The sequence below is a fragment of the Eucalyptus grandis genome, chromosome 8, assembly GCF_016545825.1.
Source record: "Eucalyptus grandis isolate ANBG69807.140 chromosome 8, ASM1654582v1, whole genome shotgun sequence".
Classification (NCBI taxonomy): domain Eukaryota; kingdom Viridiplantae; phylum Streptophyta; class Magnoliopsida; order Myrtales; family Myrtaceae; genus Eucalyptus; species Eucalyptus grandis.
This window is the reverse complement of record NC_052619.1, coordinates 72,304,040-72,321,906: the sequence shown is the minus strand read 5'-3', so window position 1 is coordinate 72,321,906 and position 17,867 is coordinate 72,304,040. Positions and strand designations below refer to the sequence as shown.

The following is a 17,867-nucleotide window of genomic DNA, read 5'->3' as shown; positions in this document are numbered from 1 at the left end:
AGTATAATTTTTTCTAATAAGGATTTTACCGACGAATGTAATAAAACATCCGCACATAAATTTTTTTGTCATTTTCAAAATATTTTTTTCTTATTTTATACATAATCAAAAAGCCACTTCTTATTTGGTGTGGAATGATTAATAAGTACCTAAAAAGCACTCGATAACAAAATTTTTCAAATGATAATCCTTGATTGGTCTTCCTAGCACCTCCTGTTCACGACTCGAAACCAAGAGGATCTTTTTTTATTTGTCCGGAAGTTCAAAAGTAAATTCAGTACAAGTGTTGTCTACATCGCCAGAGCCATGCGAAAAGCGCGAAGAAGAAGAAACTCCATGTGATCTGGTAATGAAAATGTCCTCCAATTTATTCCATAATTTTATTGACTCTGAATTTTCTACGTAGACACAGCCATGTGAAAAGCACGAAAAAAGAAGGAACGCCATGTGATCTCGTACTGATAATGTCCCCCACCGTCCACCAACTTTAGATGCTGCACCTGCTGCGAAGTTGCCCACACGCGTCTTTTATGACAAATGGAGTCAAATTCAAATATGTGAAAAGCAGTGTTTTTTAATTAGCATTATGTTATTAGTTGGCTTCATTTAATGTATAGTCCTTGGTTTGGTGGACAAACCTAAAAAAGATATGTTTAAACATATGATTATTTAGAGATTATAAACACAATTTGTTATAAGACCGGGACGATGAGTAATTTATAGAATGTTTGATGATTATGTTGACTTTGAATTGGGAATTTAGAAATAGTGATTGATTACTTGACAAATATTAATTATCATAAATTACTCTTTTGTTCATCTATAACCATATACATTATTATTGTTTATTTAGATTGAGGCATGGTTTTTCGTGGATTAATTTGATGAGGTCGAATAACCGTTGGATTTGTTATATTAAAAGTAGAAAAGTGTAGGTGCGAAATGATAGGGAATTTTTTCATTAAAAGTACGAGATTGAACTTACCATTGGATATTTCTTTAAAATGTAAAGATAAGTCTCAAATGTGTGTGTGTGGTTTATTTATTTATTTATTTTTATTTTTTTGTAATTGATTAGTTTCAAATATTGACACGAATGGAATTGAGCAATTTTTGCATTCACCTAATTTATGTAAGCTATCTCATAATTTGAGTCCCTTGGAAGTCTATTGAAGTTGATGGTTCACGTGAATTGGGTACACCCCCAATAGCTTTTAAATGTAATAGATCAATGCTTATAAGTAGATAAGATATCTCATGTCACTGCATGTCTAGCTACCACAATTATATGTGTGTTTTCCCAAAAGCTATTAAAACTCATTTTTAAGGATAGATATGTGCCAATATACATTCCTTAACCACCTATAATCATATAATGTTGTGTATTAGTTTTCATACATTAGACTATATCTATCCATACAGTCAGGAAAAGTATCAAAAAAGTTATATATTTACTACATTTGTATCAATTCAATTCTAAACTTTTTAATTTAATTAATTTAGTCTTAAATGCATTGGTACCAATTGAGTTCATTTGATTAATTTTAACTGTAAATCACTGACATGGATACTAACTGTATTGTGTAGTACGACCGATGCCGACGTTGATATTTTTAATAATATTCTTTGAATTTTCTATTTTGGTTTTTTTTTTAAGACAACCTTTGCTTTTCCATGAATACTGCTGCAGCATGTAGCAAAGATGGGGCAATTTTCTTCACCGTCTTCTTTTTCTTAACATTCTCTCCTGCAAGAACGTTTTTAACCTACGAATTCAACAAGCTCCACAAGACTGCTGTAAAAATAAAGATAAATAGAAGTGGACCCATAAGCATTTGGAGTTCTGACCTTTCGAAACGACGTCAGGGGAGCAATTAGTTCCGGCTCTGGTCCAGTCCTCTTCTTCGCGACGCTTGGCCACGAGCCCGTCGTACTCGACCTCTTCGACTGGGTCGTAGATTGGATCCTCGGTCTTGATCTGCACGGCGGACTCGGCTCTTGGGCCGCCAGCACGGAGGGTCTTGAGGCACCGCAACCCCTCCAGACACGTCGTCGAGGTGGCTCCTATTTCCTTCGCTGGCCGGCGACTCTTTGTTGCTTGTCTTCCAACTCTCTCTCTCTTTCTGGCCAGGCTTTCACCAGCCCCAACGAGGGCATTGGGCGAGGGCCGCCACGCTCTCGTCGCCACAGCGATGGAGTTGTGGTCCTGGCCGAGAGCCGGCGAGGGCTGTGATGCCCTCGCCCAATACCGGCGAGTTAATAAAATATTATTTAAAAATATTCATGTTGGCTGCTGTGTTACGCAAATGATTGAAGTCCATATTGACAATTTTTTGTCAAATTTGATTAGGCAGACTTAATTGATATTAATGCAGAAATGTTTAAGACTAAACTATAAAAAAAATAGTTGATTATTGATTTGTCACATATTTTATATTTTCCGGTGGAATTTGAATTTCCACCTCTACCTTGGCCTCCTCCATGACCTCAATCGCCTTGATGGCTTTCTTAACTTGATGAAGCGATTCGACTTTGTAATGCTTGCTTGGGATTTGAATTAACGGGCTTTTGATTCATTGTTTGCTCACATGAGTACAACGAACCCATCAATTGCTTCACGTAGGGTTGACACATTTTGCCCTTCCTTGATCCCTGCAATCATATAACCAAATCTTTCAATCAAAGACCTCAAGATTTTTTTCCCAAGACTCGCACATCTTGGAAGTCTTCATCATTAACCCTTAATTGTTTGATGATGGTTTGCACACAATCAAAATATACTAAGATTAATTCAGAGTCATCCATGTGTAAAGATTCGAAATCACCTTAAAGTGTTTAAGTTGCACCTGTTTGACACAATCATCACCTCTATAGGAGTTTTGTAAAATATCCATGCTACTTTTGCGGTCTCCACACCTCATATTTTTTTCAAATATCATTTGCTTTATGGCTTGAAAGATCACATATAATGCATACTAGTCTTTCCTGTTGGACTCCTCTAATTAATCGTCATCCTCCTTTCTTAAAGCATTGAATGCTTCAGCATTGGCCACAATTGTAATATTAACACGAAAACAACATGATTTTATAAATTAAGTCAATACAAAAATATCAAAAAAAATAAATAAGAAATAATAATGTATTAGATATTTATGTAATTCAATTCAAATATCGATATCTACATTTATGAAAAGAGTTAATGTTAAATAATTTATTATAATATGAGAATTAGAGTAATAATCGTTTATATATTCGAATTTTTTTTTGACATATAACCAAAGTGTTCGTAAAAAATAATTTAATTGGACGCGAGTTCACGGCACAAAAATCAGAGTGTTCACCCCAAGCAAAAGCTTTTCTTGCACCACTGAAAAATCAAGAACGTTGCGTGTTCTTGAATTTTTCCTTTTTTCGTATTATTTTTCTTTTTGCACGGCTTCTGCAGGAGACAGCGAGAGGACAACTTCTTTTCTTTCCGTGGGTCCCCACGCGGTCAAACCTTTATTGACCGAACACTACTCAAGAATGGCGACGTACACCTCTTTCTTTCCCCTCAGCGATAGAATTTTTTACCCCATAAATAAATAAATATTCATAGAATAAATGAGCCCCTTATTTTGTTTTTTAGTGCCCGTATCTTCCTTTACTTTCTTTTGTACGGCCAAAAACAAATCCAACGAAGAAGAGCTTCGTCGTCCGAATTCTAGCCCGATTGGACAAATCTTTCTTAGTGAATTCAATTTAACAAATCAATATCTGAATTTACATGCAAGACATTAATTTGACAATCACTTCAGTATAATTATTTTTATCAAATTTTATATATCTTGGAATTTGAAAAGAACACTAATTTAGATAGATTAATTATTGAAATTTCTTTCGTTTAGCTTAATAAGTTATAACTGAACACAGTTGGTAGATGTCATTTCTAACTCTAACATCAAATATTGGAATCAAGGGAAAAATAACCTAGAAATTTGGAACAAGAGCACAAACAAAGACTAGAGGGAAGATTTTCTTTTTGAAATGCAAATGCTCATACTGCAATTCTAAACCATTGCGTTTTTTTTTTTTTTTTTTGGGCCTGCTTACAATGATTCGCAAGTAATGCTAAATATTTAGTATTGAAAAAGTGTTGCACCCTATGGCTATTTGCTCTGAGACAAACATAGCATTCACTGGAGGAGAAATTTTTCTAGGTGTCTTCAATCTTTCCTTTTGTCTTCTTTCTTTTTCATGCACCTGCTAGCGATTAATAAGGTCTTCACAAATAATTCTTCATTTTTGAGTTCAAGCAGTCTACAATAAATTACGCCTGTTGATTTTTTGCTTTTTGTTTTCATGAGTTCAAGCAGTCTACAGAGGGAAAGCGAAGAAGTGACTTTCTTTGTATGATTGGGAAGGGCATGTTTGTAAATTGCTTCAAATATTAAGGCCATTTCACATTGTTTATTAATCTTAGCTATTCCTCTTAGCTATTCCTCTTATCATTTTATAAGTTGCTTGCTCAATTCTTTGGAGCATTGGAATAAAGCCAACGCTCAACTAGTGAGCTATATATTTAATATCCATCCCTTCTTTTCGAGTTACCCAAAAGATCATTAAATATACTCCCAATGAGTAGTAACAATTAATTGATGTGTTACTGGTTAAATTAAATATCCATACATAATATTTTTGTCATTTTCAAAATACTATTTCTCGTATTATAAGACTTTCTAATAATAATCCTTGACTGGTGGCCATAGACTCACAATATATTTTGATCACAATTTCAAAAATTTTCTAGTAAGGCCATTTCTCTCTTAGTTGGAAATTTTATATTACCATTGTTGTTGATGTCTTAACTCATCTTACGGTCTCCAAGATAAATCCGAATCCTCCTAAACTAAGGATATTTTGGTCAGCAAAGTCAATTTTTATTTTTCTGAAATTATATCTTGAATATTCATGAAATTAGTAATATTTCAACGGTTGTCTAAAACTTTGTAAAGTCTTCTTCGTGACTTTAATATTAAGGTCATCAACTTGTATCACGATCTGCAAAGCATCATCGACTTCGCGGATAATTGCCTATACCCGGTACGATTTGCTAGATGAAAAAGTATTTCAACAATGTCTGCTAGTAGGTCCCATGGAAATTGGACCAAATTCAAACTGCCGGTTATGGGTAATTTGTGATGAAAGTTTCAATATCATTCCCAAAATTTGAAACTGGGAATAATTGGTTCAGTTGCTCCCTGGTTGGAACCGGACTGGTAACCCTATTATTTTATTTTTATTTGTATTTTTGTCAAGCCCCGAACCTCGAGCGCGCCAACATCCCACTGCGGTCTATCAAATGCGACATTCCCAGGATACGTCGCCGACCCATTCATTTTATTACGCATGCGGAAGCGAAACAAATCTCCTGACAACAATTAACTTGGGATAGAAAAGCAGGCAATCAATCACAATACCAAACACTCATTTACAACACATAGGTTTAATTACAACTCTAGACTGTCTACAAAATAGACCAGCTCAACGAATGGGGAACTATCCTAAAGCCAACTAGCAGGACACGTTCACCGATACTTCAGTCACCACCTTTCCAAACTTAGGGCTTCGAGTCCACCACGACCGCCATCTAGGGACCTGAAATTTTAATCCCACAACCGGGATGAGACGATGTCTCAGCAAGTTCAACCCCCTAAACCCCTATTAGAAAGCAAATACACCCCGGGTGGCCTAGCCACATCACACGAAGACTTACCTCGCCTCGCTTCCTTCCCCGCAGTTAGCACAATTTCAAATCACTCAATCACAGATAGTAATAAGAACTTAAACAACCGGAACGCATTCTTTTTCATATAACCAACAACCACGGGGGTCTTGATTATAAGACTAAATCGTTATGACACGTCCCATTCCATGCCACACAATTCCGTCCCATAATCCGACACATCAACAACACTCAACATGCATCCCAATTGTTATTCACTGCCACACAAGGGCATAGCCTACTCGCTGTTCGGCTATCTACTGACACTCATGCCAGGCATCGCCTCCCCCCATGGAGCGCGGCTTCGTCAGTACGTCGACGGCATTCCCAAGGGAGCATGGGCCCAGAATCTACTGCGACCCGCATCCACCGCGTGGGCATCCCATATAGGGGCAAGTCCGGCTCAACAGCCCAGGACGCTTCCTCATAGTTATCACACAACCAAAGCATACTCGGCCCCAGGACACTTTGTATTTCAATCAATGCTTCCACTTAAAATAGTGATCCCGGCCATTTTTCTCCATATTAAAAATATTCCAGAAATTACTCACGTGTGTGGGGACACGCTAATTTCGAATCAAAAAGCCAATATCTCACTTTTTTCAAACCCCACTATTTAATATAATCATTAAAATCCAATTTTTGTATCAAAACCCGACATTTGGGTTTTTATGAATAAAATCCTTATTTATCCCAATCAACAGTCAATTTGCCACAATCAATCATCAAATTCAAATTCTAAATACACAATGTAGCGGCGATCGGCACGAAATTCGAGAGTATAAGGTCCCGACTTAAATTTTCGAATTTTAATAAATAATTAAATTTATTCCGAAAATTAATTAAATAATAATATTCACATTTTTCGCAATCCACATTCAATTTATATTATCCAACCATCAATTTCAAAATCCGAACACACAGCAGCGATCGGCACGAAATTCTGAGCAACCGGGGTCAAAAATAATTTTTCCGTTTTTTTTTTTAAATATTTTAATAATTTCGGAATTAATATAATATTATAAATTTCCAGAATTTCGAAATCTTTAAATAATTCAAAAATAAAACCCTATTATGTCACATCAAGGCTTTATTTTAAAAATAAACATACTTAACTTTAAACTAAACACACTTTAACTTAATTAAACATCCTAATCTAATCATCAATCAAATAAACTAATCTAACCACCTAAACTTGCTTAACTTAGACTAAGCACACTTAGGGCATAATTAACCGTCTAATCAAGATTTAGTGAGTTAAACTCACCGGATTAGCGAGCCGAGCGGACCAAAACGACGAGGACGCCGAGGAGAACAACTTTCCTCAAAGCGGGCCAAGCATCCGGGCTCGGGAAGGCGACCAAAACGGGCCACGAAGGGGCTGCCATACCCATTTTTCTTGGTTGCTGTCCATGGCGGGATGGGGCGGTTCCGGCGACGGGATGAGCTCGGGGGCGGCGGAGAAGACCGGCGGCAGCTCAGGCGGAGCTCCGGCGAGGCTGACGGCGGCGATGGAGGCTCCGACGGAGGCCCGAGCTGCTTGGACGAGCGGCTGGAATGCGGCCTGGCGCGGACGAGGGCGACGGGCGGAGCGGCGAGGCGGTGCACGGGCGAGCGGGCGGCGGTAACGAACGGCGACCGTGACGGCGGGGAGCTCCGGCTGGCGGTGTCGAGCAACGGAGGGGCGTGCGTGTTGCTGGTCACGCACGAGCATCCCCCCCCCCCCTCCTTCCCCTTTCTCTCCCTCTCTCTCTTTCTTCCCAAGGTTGAAGATGAAGTGGTGGGACCTCCTCACTTTTGAGGACCAATTAGCACTTGCCACTTGTCAAGCTCTCCTTCCATATGGCCCAACCACCATGACATCACATGGTGTCATGCCCCACTATCTCAAATCCTCCACAACTTCTCCAATGGTTGCATTTTATTTTTCCGCCGGTCCACCTTGACGTCCCATTTCTTTAATTCTATTCAATTCTCTTCCAATTGAGTCCAATTGAAGTCCATAAAATTAATCCAATGTCACCACACTTCAATTCACATCCTCACTTGGCCATAGAACCAACTTAAGTCCCAAAAGCACAACCAAAAACGGCCTACTAATTTCTCGAGCCAAATTAGCCATTTCTTGATTATTTTGCTAAAAAGCTCGGCTTGCACGAAAAATCTTCCAAAGATGATTCAATGATCTTGAAATGATTTGTGACACACCCAGACTTCCAATTTTTGAATTCGATCTCAATTCCCACGGTTAATTTCACTTTGGCACGATACTTGCGCGCCCAACCTACCGGGTAGCCTTTAGAAATTTTCATGCATTTGACCCGTGGTTGATCATCTCAAGCCACAATATACCTCTTTGAAACATTGGCAACTTTCGGTTGTCGGGGTAATCTCAAGGTTTCAAATACGAACACAGGGTACCCAATCGATAGAAAAGTCGGTCCAGTGCCGATCGACAAGAATTGTGCGATCCGGTGGAATCACCCACACTCGATCACATGCCTATGTCGAGTCGACCTATCTCCGGTCTCTAATCGACTTTTATTTGTGCCGTAATGACCCTTGCAGATTAGCTCGGTCGAAAGGTCGCTTCCTGGCCAAATTCTCGAGTCTAATGCATTAGAAACTCTTAGCGGCTTCACCCGACAGACTAGTTTTCACATGAGTGGCCGACTCAAGGAAATGAACTATATACGTGCCAACGAAATGCCCGTCTCAATTTATTGAAAATAGAATTGGAAAATCGGGATGTCACATTTTTTCTACTCTTCCAAAAGAGTAATTCACTGAGAGAGATAAAATAAACAAATCCTAGCCTCCTTGCATAGTCCTCTCGACTCTCTCGCCTCATCTCACTCTCGGTCGCCTCTCAGCTGAGCTCTCGCCTCCGACCATCCATCGCAGCATCACAGTAGTAGCCTCGCCTCCGGACCTCCCTCGCAGTCACTGCCTCCCATCCGGCCCTCCCTCGTGGCCTAGCCTCCCTTTCTCGCCCTCATCTCAGTGTAATGGCCCTTCTCTCGTTATTGCTTGATTTCTGTTGCTAGTGTTGGTGAATCTGCCGGAATTGATGGTGTTGACTTTGTTGAATTTCAAGTTCATGTTGGTGAGGTTGTTGTGATCTAATCTCACCATGTCTCTTTGATCCTTCTTGCAATTCCTCTTTCTGTTAAAAGAAAAGTTCTAGAAGAGAGAGATCACCCAGCTAAGTGCGAAGTGAACTCCTATGGTGAACTCAGGAGGTGAGTACCAGGTGTTCCTCAATTTTTGTGGGCCCGATACTCGTCGTGGATTCACCAACAGCCTCTACTACGCCTTGAAAGATGCTGGGATTCATGTTTTCATCGATGACAAAGAGCTTCCACGAGGTGAAAAATTTAGTGACAATCTTTGCAAGCGATCGATGACTCCAAACTCTACATAACCATCTTCTCCCCAAACTACGCTTCACATCACTGGTGCCTCCGTGAGCTTGCGAAGATGGTGGAGAATATCTCTAAACCTGAAGAAGATGGGAATAAGAAGGTGATATTGCCCATCTTTTATAACGTGAAACCTGATGATGTGAAACTGAAAACAGATTTGTACAGTAAGGCCATATCAGAGTTGGAGCAAAAGATGGAGGATCAGAAGAAGAAGTTCGGAACAGAGGAAGTAGAGACGTGGAGACAGGCTCTCAAGGAAGTCGATGCCATCCAGGGATTGGAGCTGGAGAAATATGAAGGGTAATCATTTAACCATGAACGTGAAAGCTTTTTTTTTTTTTTTTTTTTTTTTTTACAACCAAGCAATAGATCTAATAAAAGTTCATTAATTATCTTTCCAACTCCAATTTCTCTAGATTTAAATAGGAAGTCTCAAATTCTTCTTTGAACTTTTTAAATTACGGGATATCCAAAAGATTTTCTGACCTAATTGGATAATTAAAATTTCGTTTTTGACCTCATTTCAAGTGTATAAAAATTTGGCTTGGCTTCATCTTTTTTATACTGACTCGATCCATGTATGTGTTAAGATTTATACTGTATGCTAGAGATTTTAATTATAGAACTGTATGCAGTTGCATTTATGAAGTTCTTTCCATGTCAAAAGAAATAAGTAAATCTAATATTGCCGTAATTCATCACGCATTTATATTTTGATTCTTCTACTTTTTTTTTTTTTTGTAGAAATGTTGGTCCTTCTACTTGATTTAAAGATCAAACATTTTTTCCTCTATTCCTTCAACTCAAATTTGAAATGGAATGTTCAAGTTTACAATTCATCAAGCTCCTCAAGTTTTGAGGGTAACGTTTATGTCGATCTTTAATCCAACTTGGTCCCTTCCCGTTTGTTACATGACACTTACTTTCTTGTTTTAACTGAAATAATAACGTAGCGAATAAATTTTGAGTGTCTTTGAACACGATGAACACTCAGAAAAATGAACTTACAAAACTTAATGCTGTTTAGTATTTTTATTTCGGTAAACAACAAAAACACTTCTTCTTACACTGCTTTTTTCATTGGTTGCTTCGCGGCGTTCATGCAATGATAAAGTATCAAGATTAGATTCCTGGCTCCATCACTTGACTGATTAGGATCTACCTTTTGATTAGTCTATGAAATTGATCTACAAAAGAGATCCGACCAAGATTTTTAGATATTTAAATAAGAAGCCCTTGTTTATATACTTCTTTTTGTTGATCACGTAATGACAATAATATATTCTGATTATGTTATTCATTCATAAGCTCAAAGTTTCTTACATGGAAACAATGCACTAGGCGGAATTTGGATTAACATTATTTAAGATAATCAGATTGAAATTAGCTGGCGATTACATAAGTTGATTCCCTCCAAAAAAGTTTTGACCTTGCGTTCCCACCCGATTACTTAGTAGATGGTCCATCGACATGCAAGGAAATGAATTTGTTACTTTTTCTCAATTGAAAATGTTCAACTTTGTGGCAGCGATGGGGATCTAAGCAAGTCGGTTGTTGAAGAGGTTGTGAATAGGCTCCAGACAAGACACAGAAAAGTGACTGAAAGATTTAGTTGGAATGGAGGAACGAATAGCAGCCATAAACAATTTATTAGACATTGGCTCCGGTGGTGTGCGGCTTATTGGAATTTATGGGATGGGTGGCATCGGTAAAACAACACTTGTCAAGGTTATCTACAATCAACTATGTCCATACTTTGGGAAAAATTGCAGCTTTCTTGATGATGCAAGAGAAACGGTAAAAACCAAGGGCTTGGTGGAGCTGCAAAAACGATTATTGGTTGATCTCTCTAATTCTGGAGTGGCTAGTGATATTCGAAATATTGATCATGGGATCAATAGGATTGGAGACACAATTTGCAGCAAGAAGGTACTAATTGTATTGGATGATGTGGATGAGGGTGACCAAATAGAAAATCTAGTCGGAGTGAATTCTTTGTGTCCTGGTACTATGATATTTGTTACCACTAGGTACAAAAGTGGTCTGGAAACAAAGGATTTTAAGTATGAAATTAAGCCCTATGAAATAGAGGGGTTGAGCCACGAAGACGCACTTTAACTTTTTAGTAGGCATGCCTTCAAGGACAAGTCTCCTCCAGTTAATTACTACACTCTTTCAGAGGAACTTGTCTGGACCACGGGTGGACTACCTTTAGCTATTCAAGCAATAGGTGCATCGCTTTTTAATCAGAAAAAGGAAGGAATATGGAAAGAAAGGCTAAAGGAGCTACGCAGTAAACCTCATAATGATGTCTTGGGAAAGCTAAAGATTACCTATGATGCCTTGGAAACGCGTTCAACAAACATATTTCTTGATATTGCATGCTTTTTCATCAATGAAGAAAAGACTGAGCCAGTCTTCATGTGGGGATGATTGTGGGTTTTACCCTGAGTCTGCTATTGATGTACTTATTAGAGGTGCATGATAAAGGTTTTAGACAACAATAGATTTTGGATGCATGATCAGTTTAGAGATCTTGGAAGAGCAATTGCTGAGGAAGGGCCTACTAGGTTGTGGGATACAGATGACATCATTTGCAAATTACATTCGACAGAGGTAAAGTATGACCATATTTGAATAGAAATTGCTTACCATGTTCTCAATTGAGGATTCACGTTTCTGAATTGAGAGCTACTCTTCTATTTCATTTTTTCTTCTCTCGATGAAATAAAATTGTGGGATATTGACAAATTCTTGCTCCTGCTCCTCAATGTCATTGGCAGGAAAAGAAAAGCGTTCAAGCACTCCATTTTGGAAGGCGATGGGATGACCCCTCGTCCGACCGTCTTTCGGGAGGAAATTGAGCGTTTCCCGCATCTACAGTTTCTTTGGATGGATGACGTAAGCATGCAAGGCAACTTCGCTGGCTGTCTTTCCAAGTTGAAATGGTTTAATTTGGTCCGTCACGGTCCCGCCAACGATGATCGAGCGTTTATGCCAACCAATTTGCATCTAGAAAACGTGGTTGTGTTGCATACTTATGGCTATGAGTGGACAGAAGATGCGTTCAAGAGCCTAATCAAGGTATGTTAGAATCCCCCTTAGTCTAATTTTCTCATTCAATAAAGGACAAAATTTAATGAATTTACAGTCTAATTTTCTCATTTAGTGAGAGGATCAAATGACAAACGATACAAGTTGGGAGCCTAAATCCATATTTATTTCTTTTATAGACATCTAATTCTCTGTCTTAATGTTTCATCTTCTTCTGTAGGAGGCAAAGAAGTTGAAGGTTCTCATCATTCAGTCATGTCATTTGATACACGGGACACCAACCTTTTCCGAACTCTTAGTTTTAGAGAAGTTGAGTTTTTTTGAATGCCTTTCTTTGAAGAAAATTAGTTGCTCTATTGGGAAACTGAAGCAGGCTGACTTACTTAGATTTTGAGGCATTGTGAGGCACTTGAAAAATTGCCTAAACAAATTGGCGAACTAAAGAATCTTCAGCACCTCTCTCTTGAATATTGTGAGAGCTTGAGGGAACTCCCTGACTCAGTTTCGAAATTAGAGTCATTGACGGAGCTAGACCTAGGTAGTTGTCATAAGATTCAAGAGTTGCCTGAACAAATTGGCGAATTAAAGAATCTTCAGCACCTCTCTCTTGAATCATGTAAGAGCTTGAGGGAACTCCCTGACTCAATTTCGAAATTAGAGTCATTGACAAAGCTGGACCTAGAAAAGATTCAAGAGTTGCAAACAAGATTCAGCACCTCTCTCTTGTATATTGTGAGAGCTTGAGGGAACTCCCTGACTCAATTTCGAAATTAGAGTCATTGAGCCTCCCTACTCCAAAAAGTTTGACCACTCTGAGGCTTGAATCTAATTTGCTGCAAAGTATCCCTGACATCTCAAACCATACTAATCTAGTTGAACTGACCCTATCAGATTGTAATAGTTCAAATATAACTCAACCTTGCGACTTGCTAAGTATTGGGAAGCTATTCAAACTGAGAAAGTTGGTATTGAACCTTTTAAATGTCCACGCAACATCCATAGAGTGGGGTTCCCTTTCTCTGCTGGAAGAACTTGGTCTCCATAGACTAGACTTGCAAACGCTGAAACAACTTCCATCAAGCTTGAGAGTTCTAAAGCTCTCAAAGACTCGAGTGAAACAAGTGGAACTCGATGGGCTTCCTAATTTGGAAAAGTTGGATATCGGATCTTGTGAATGTCTTGCAAGAATATCCATTACATCAAGTTTGAATAAGCTCAGAGATGTTAGTGTGACGACTTGCTCCAAGCTAGTCAAACTTCAATTTCACGGTGTCTTAAAATCAATGGAGGTGTTAAGTATTTATGGAAATTATTCTTTAAAGAGGTTGGTTTGTCTGTCGGAGGAGGAGCTAGGATGCAACGAGCTACAAGCTCTTAAGTTGACTGGTGGTCGGAGGAGAGTGTACACCATCTCACGCTCCTTAAAGATGGTTCGAGATCTCACGCTGGGTCATTGCCCAAAGCCACAAGAGATTCAATTTGTTTCAACGTTGGAAGCATTGGAAAAATTTTCTGTTTTCGGTTGCATTTCGTTAAAAAGGTTAGGCGGTTTGTCAAACTTGAAGAATTTGAAAAGTTTAGACATTTGGACATGCAAGAAGCTGCAGGTTGTCGAGGGCATTGACAAGTTAGAGCGTTTGGAGGAGTTGGTCATTGTTCTCTGCAGATCAGTGAAAAGGATTTTCGAGCCATCAAGCTCAAAAATACCAAAGCATTGCCGGATAGATATAAAGGGTTGTGAGCAGTTAATCAACACTAGCCCATTTGATGAAGAGGAAATGTACAAACCTGACCCACATAATTCAAGCATCACTTGGGAGTGTTACAAAGAGATGATTATGAATGCACAAACACAAGCGGCGGACTCTACTATCGAAACAACTTTTCCCGAAATGGGGGATCCTCTATTGGAACAGGTACACCTTCTTTTATTCATGGATCATCATTGTTTCTTCTGCTTTATTCGCTTTTTATTTCTGCTTTATTCTAGTGAAGAGAGACAATAACATGATTCTAAAATGTGCAACCATGGAAAATTTTTCATTACAAATTTCCAGTTTACTAGGAATTTTATTTGCTATACTTATGTCAACTTTGAAAGCAAGGTCAGGGTTCTTACATCATTCATCGTCTGATCGATAAAATATTGTCCTTCATATTTGTGCTTTTAGCTCATTCCGTGCTTATCACAATTATTCAAATGACATGGAACCTATTTTTAAGCCCAAAAATTGATGATGAAACTTCATGACTTCTTTTCCACCTAATAAAATCAATATGATTGAATAGGATCATGCAATCTAACAAAATTACGAGATATCAGAAAATTAAATAAGAAAAAGATTCAACACGCCCCAATTTACATAGCTCAGTTCAAAGAGTGATCTAAATTCATAGGAACAATAGTAATGATACCACTACAAACTAGGAGATTCTAACATGAAAAATAATCTCTCGATTCCAAGCTCTAATTCCACTCAATCATGATCCAGTGTTTCGCTCAACCTCTAATGCTGCTTTTCTCAAACTAAAATACAATATGTAATAATACCAATTTCAAGAAGATACAATATGTAATAATACCAAAAAGATTTGAAAATAGGGGTAAAACGCATCCTATGCATGTCCTCAGCTCCATTGCGTGCTTGGTTGAGCCATGCTAGCTGGTTCAGGCTCCTGGCAATTAGGCTTGACCTAGTGTGGCTTGACTCACCAGTGCCTCTGCAAGCATCGGGGATTGACCCTCTGAATGCCCATACACATGTAGATGCCTATTTGCATCCCTTCACTTGAATCCAAGCTGACATTTTCGACAAATCTCGACATTGGCTCAAGTTTGCAGCCTAGTCATGGTCGTGATTTGTCACATTACATTGCTATGCTCTTCCAACGCCTTCTTTGGATAGCTTAAGTTGCATCGTCTTGCCACGTCATTATGTCATGTTATATGCCACATCATTCATCGTACATGCCATGTCAACACCTATGCCACGCCATTGCCATGTCATTGTCATGTCATATGCCATGTCATTTAGTTTCAGCCACACTACCTCTTCCACTTCTTTCTCCGTCACTATTTTTGGCCTCAGTCATTGATGAAATTACCGTGTCTCGTAACAAAACCTTCCAACTCGTATCACAAACCACAAAAGTAACAACACGACAGCTTACGAATCCACCACGCTCTAGGTTGCCTGCTTGACTTGGGTCTACTTACCAAATTACTACCACACTACGTGAACTGCTTTCCCTATCATCCCAACGGACTACTGCAGGACCCATTCCATGTAGGCTGATCATATAAATTACCAACAATATGTGAAAGATCAACTCTACTACTACACCTACACATGGCATATACCTCTAACAATCAACTATACTAGCTTGTGAAATCTGATATATATGCTCCACCTCAATCCCAATGTATAGTGACAACGTAAATGATGTCTTAAACATGTGGCAAGAGGGGTATTTACAAATCTTACCAGCTACATGTTGTGGTGCTTCGAACTTGTCTCACGTTACTCCTCTGAATCATTCTCAACATTCCGATTTTCCTATCTCTTCGAATTTCTCTATGCGAAACCTCATTTGCTTCTCCCAAATTTCCCTATCAGATTTCCTTATTTTCTTAACTTATGTCAAATCTTGGGAAAGTCATGAAGAAGTAAATCAGAGCCTAACAGTTGCTCCGTTCCAATTTTGAGGGAATGAAGATGTGTGAATTTGGGAATGCTGCTTTTTTTCTTTTTCTTTTTTTTGGTCGAATTGTGAATGCTGCTTGATTATATTAGAATCTATTATGATCTATTGTGAATGCTGCTTGATTCTAATAGATTTGTGTTCGATTGATGATTTAGAAAGCATTCTTAGGGTGATTAAGTGTGAGGAAAACCCTTTAAGTTGATTCTCGCTAGGCTCTTGCGTTTGGGTGTTCAACCATGGATTATTGTCATATGATATTTGGGGAATCTGTTTTCTTCTTTAAGATGTTTAATCCATCTTAGATATGATATTTTCAAAACTCCCTCTCCTCAGCAAGATGATGGTGGTGAGGATGATGACAACCATGAGCATGGCGGTAGGGAGGATGACAATGACGAGGACAATGAGGATGGCAGGGATGACGACGATGATGACGACAACATGCATGAGGACCATGAGAACAACGACGGTGAGGATGATGAGGTCGACAAGATCCATTCGTCTCGCAGGTCTTCACTGGTTTGTTCCGAGGACGATAACAATGAGAACGACGATGTTGACAAGGAAGGCGAAGGTGAAGTCAGCGGTTACAGCAATAGCAAGGATGACGAAGACGAGGACGAGAACGAGGATGGCGAGGATAATGAGGACAACAATTTGCATGAGGTTTTGCAGTCATCTCATGGGATTGCGCCAGTTTATTCCGTGGGCGATGACGATAAGAACAATTATGTCAACGAGGAAGGTGACAGAGACGAGGACAGGACGAGGACGAGGAAGAGGAAGAGGAAGAGAGGGACGATGAAGAAGCCGAAGAGGAGGTAAGAGGCCACTACAACCTAAAACTCAGCTGAAATCTGTTTGCTATTCAATATTTGCGCTAATTTTTTGAAACGCTGAAAATAAATCTGGCAAGAGTTATTGCTCTAGATCGAGAGCTTGCTGCAACTAAAAACTGTGATTGAAGAAATTGATATTGAAATTGTTGGTTTACAATTTAAAGAAGGGCTTTCTGTACATCATCGTCCCTTGCTTTGCCTTTCTTTAAATCTGAGTAACTATCGACACAGAGAAAAAGAAAAGGTAATAAAAAAAAGTCTCATAAAAATTTTTTATTGGTCAATTTGGACGCAATTAAGGGATTATGTTGATTCTTGCTAGTTGATTGCATTTGGGTGTTCAAACTAGGGATTAATGTCAGATGATATTTGGGGATTTTGACCTTTTCTTCTCAAGATGTTTAATCCACTTTAAACATGATATTTCCGAACATCCCTCTCCTCAGCAAGATGACAGTGATGGCTACAACGACGATGAATACGACGATGGGGGCAGCTACAACGGTGAGGACGATGACGGCGACTAGGACGACAATGCGTAGGAGGTTCTGTATTCATCTCGCGGGCATCCACAAGTTCATTCCGTGGACAACGATGAAGAGAAGGAGGAAGGCGAGAGGAGAAGGCGAATCGATGGCAACAACAAGAAAGAGGACGAGATCGATGATGAAGAAGCCAAAGAAGACGTAAGAGATGGAACAGAATGATGCACTTGGCTTATTTTTTTTCTTTCGAAACACGTGGAGAGATGACTGTGACTCCTTCCGGTCTCGAGAGTTGATCGGCGAAACCACGTCAGTTTCTTGTCTCTTTCATTTCTTATCAGCTTTTGTTCTTTTCCTTTTCGATTGTTCAGATGTTATTCACTCCTCTCCTCTCTTTTCCCTCCGTAAAATGACAATGGTATGCAAGTGCTCTATTTATGTCCCACGAATTTGTTTGGATTTTATTTGTTAATCAGTTCCGATTTAGTGTATGCATCTCATTATGTCGAGAGGTGCCCTGTAGAAACATGATTTATGAATCTCTCTTTGCCGATATCGTTCAAGACTCATTGGCCTTTCCCCATGACCAAATCCT

At 39.0% G+C, this 17,867-nt stretch overlaps 1 protein-coding gene and 2 long non-coding RNA genes across 3 annotated transcripts; 2 read left to right on the top strand and 1 right to left on the bottom strand.

Annotated features, from left to right (window-relative positions):
- Positions 1–5,437: 5,437 nt before the first annotated feature.
- LOC108957951 lies at positions 5,438–7,481 on the bottom strand. Its single transcript, XR_005546056.1, has 2 exons — positions 7,032–7,481; positions 5,438–5,637 (listed from the first exon to the last, which is right to left on the bottom strand). It is a non-coding gene; the product is annotated as an uncharacterized LOC108957951 (long non-coding RNA).
- A 1,094-nt stretch (positions 7,482–8,575) lies between these two features.
- On the top strand, positions 8,576–11,184 carry LOC120286250. The gene is made up of 3 exons (XM_039300716.1): positions 8,576–8,769; positions 8,941–9,489; positions 10,718–11,184. The coding sequence occupies exons 2-3, from the start codon at positions 9,245–9,247 to the stop codon at positions 10,899–10,901; spliced, it is 429 nt and encodes a 142-aa protein (XP_039156650.1). The 5' UTR covers positions 8,576–8,769; positions 8,941–9,244; the 3' UTR covers positions 10,902–11,184.
- A 5,532-nt stretch (positions 11,185–16,716) lies between these two features.
- On the top strand, positions 16,717–17,825 carry LOC120287645. The gene is made up of 2 exons (XR_005545848.1): positions 16,717–16,769; positions 17,234–17,825. It is a non-coding gene; the product is annotated as an uncharacterized LOC120287645 (long non-coding RNA).
- Positions 17,826–17,867: the final 42 nt, after the last annotated feature.

What these genes read in the sequence shown, in the direction of transcription:
- LOC120286250 (XM_039300716.1), top strand. Translation starts at nt 9,245, where the DNA reads ATGGTGGAGAATATCTCTAAACCTGAAGAAGATGGGAATAAGAAGGTG. An exon ending in GAGCTGGAGAAATATGAAGG is followed by an intron (nt 9,490 to 10,717) that starts GTAATCATTTAA and finishes ACTTTGTGGCAG; the next exon opens with CGATGGGGATCTAAGCAAGT.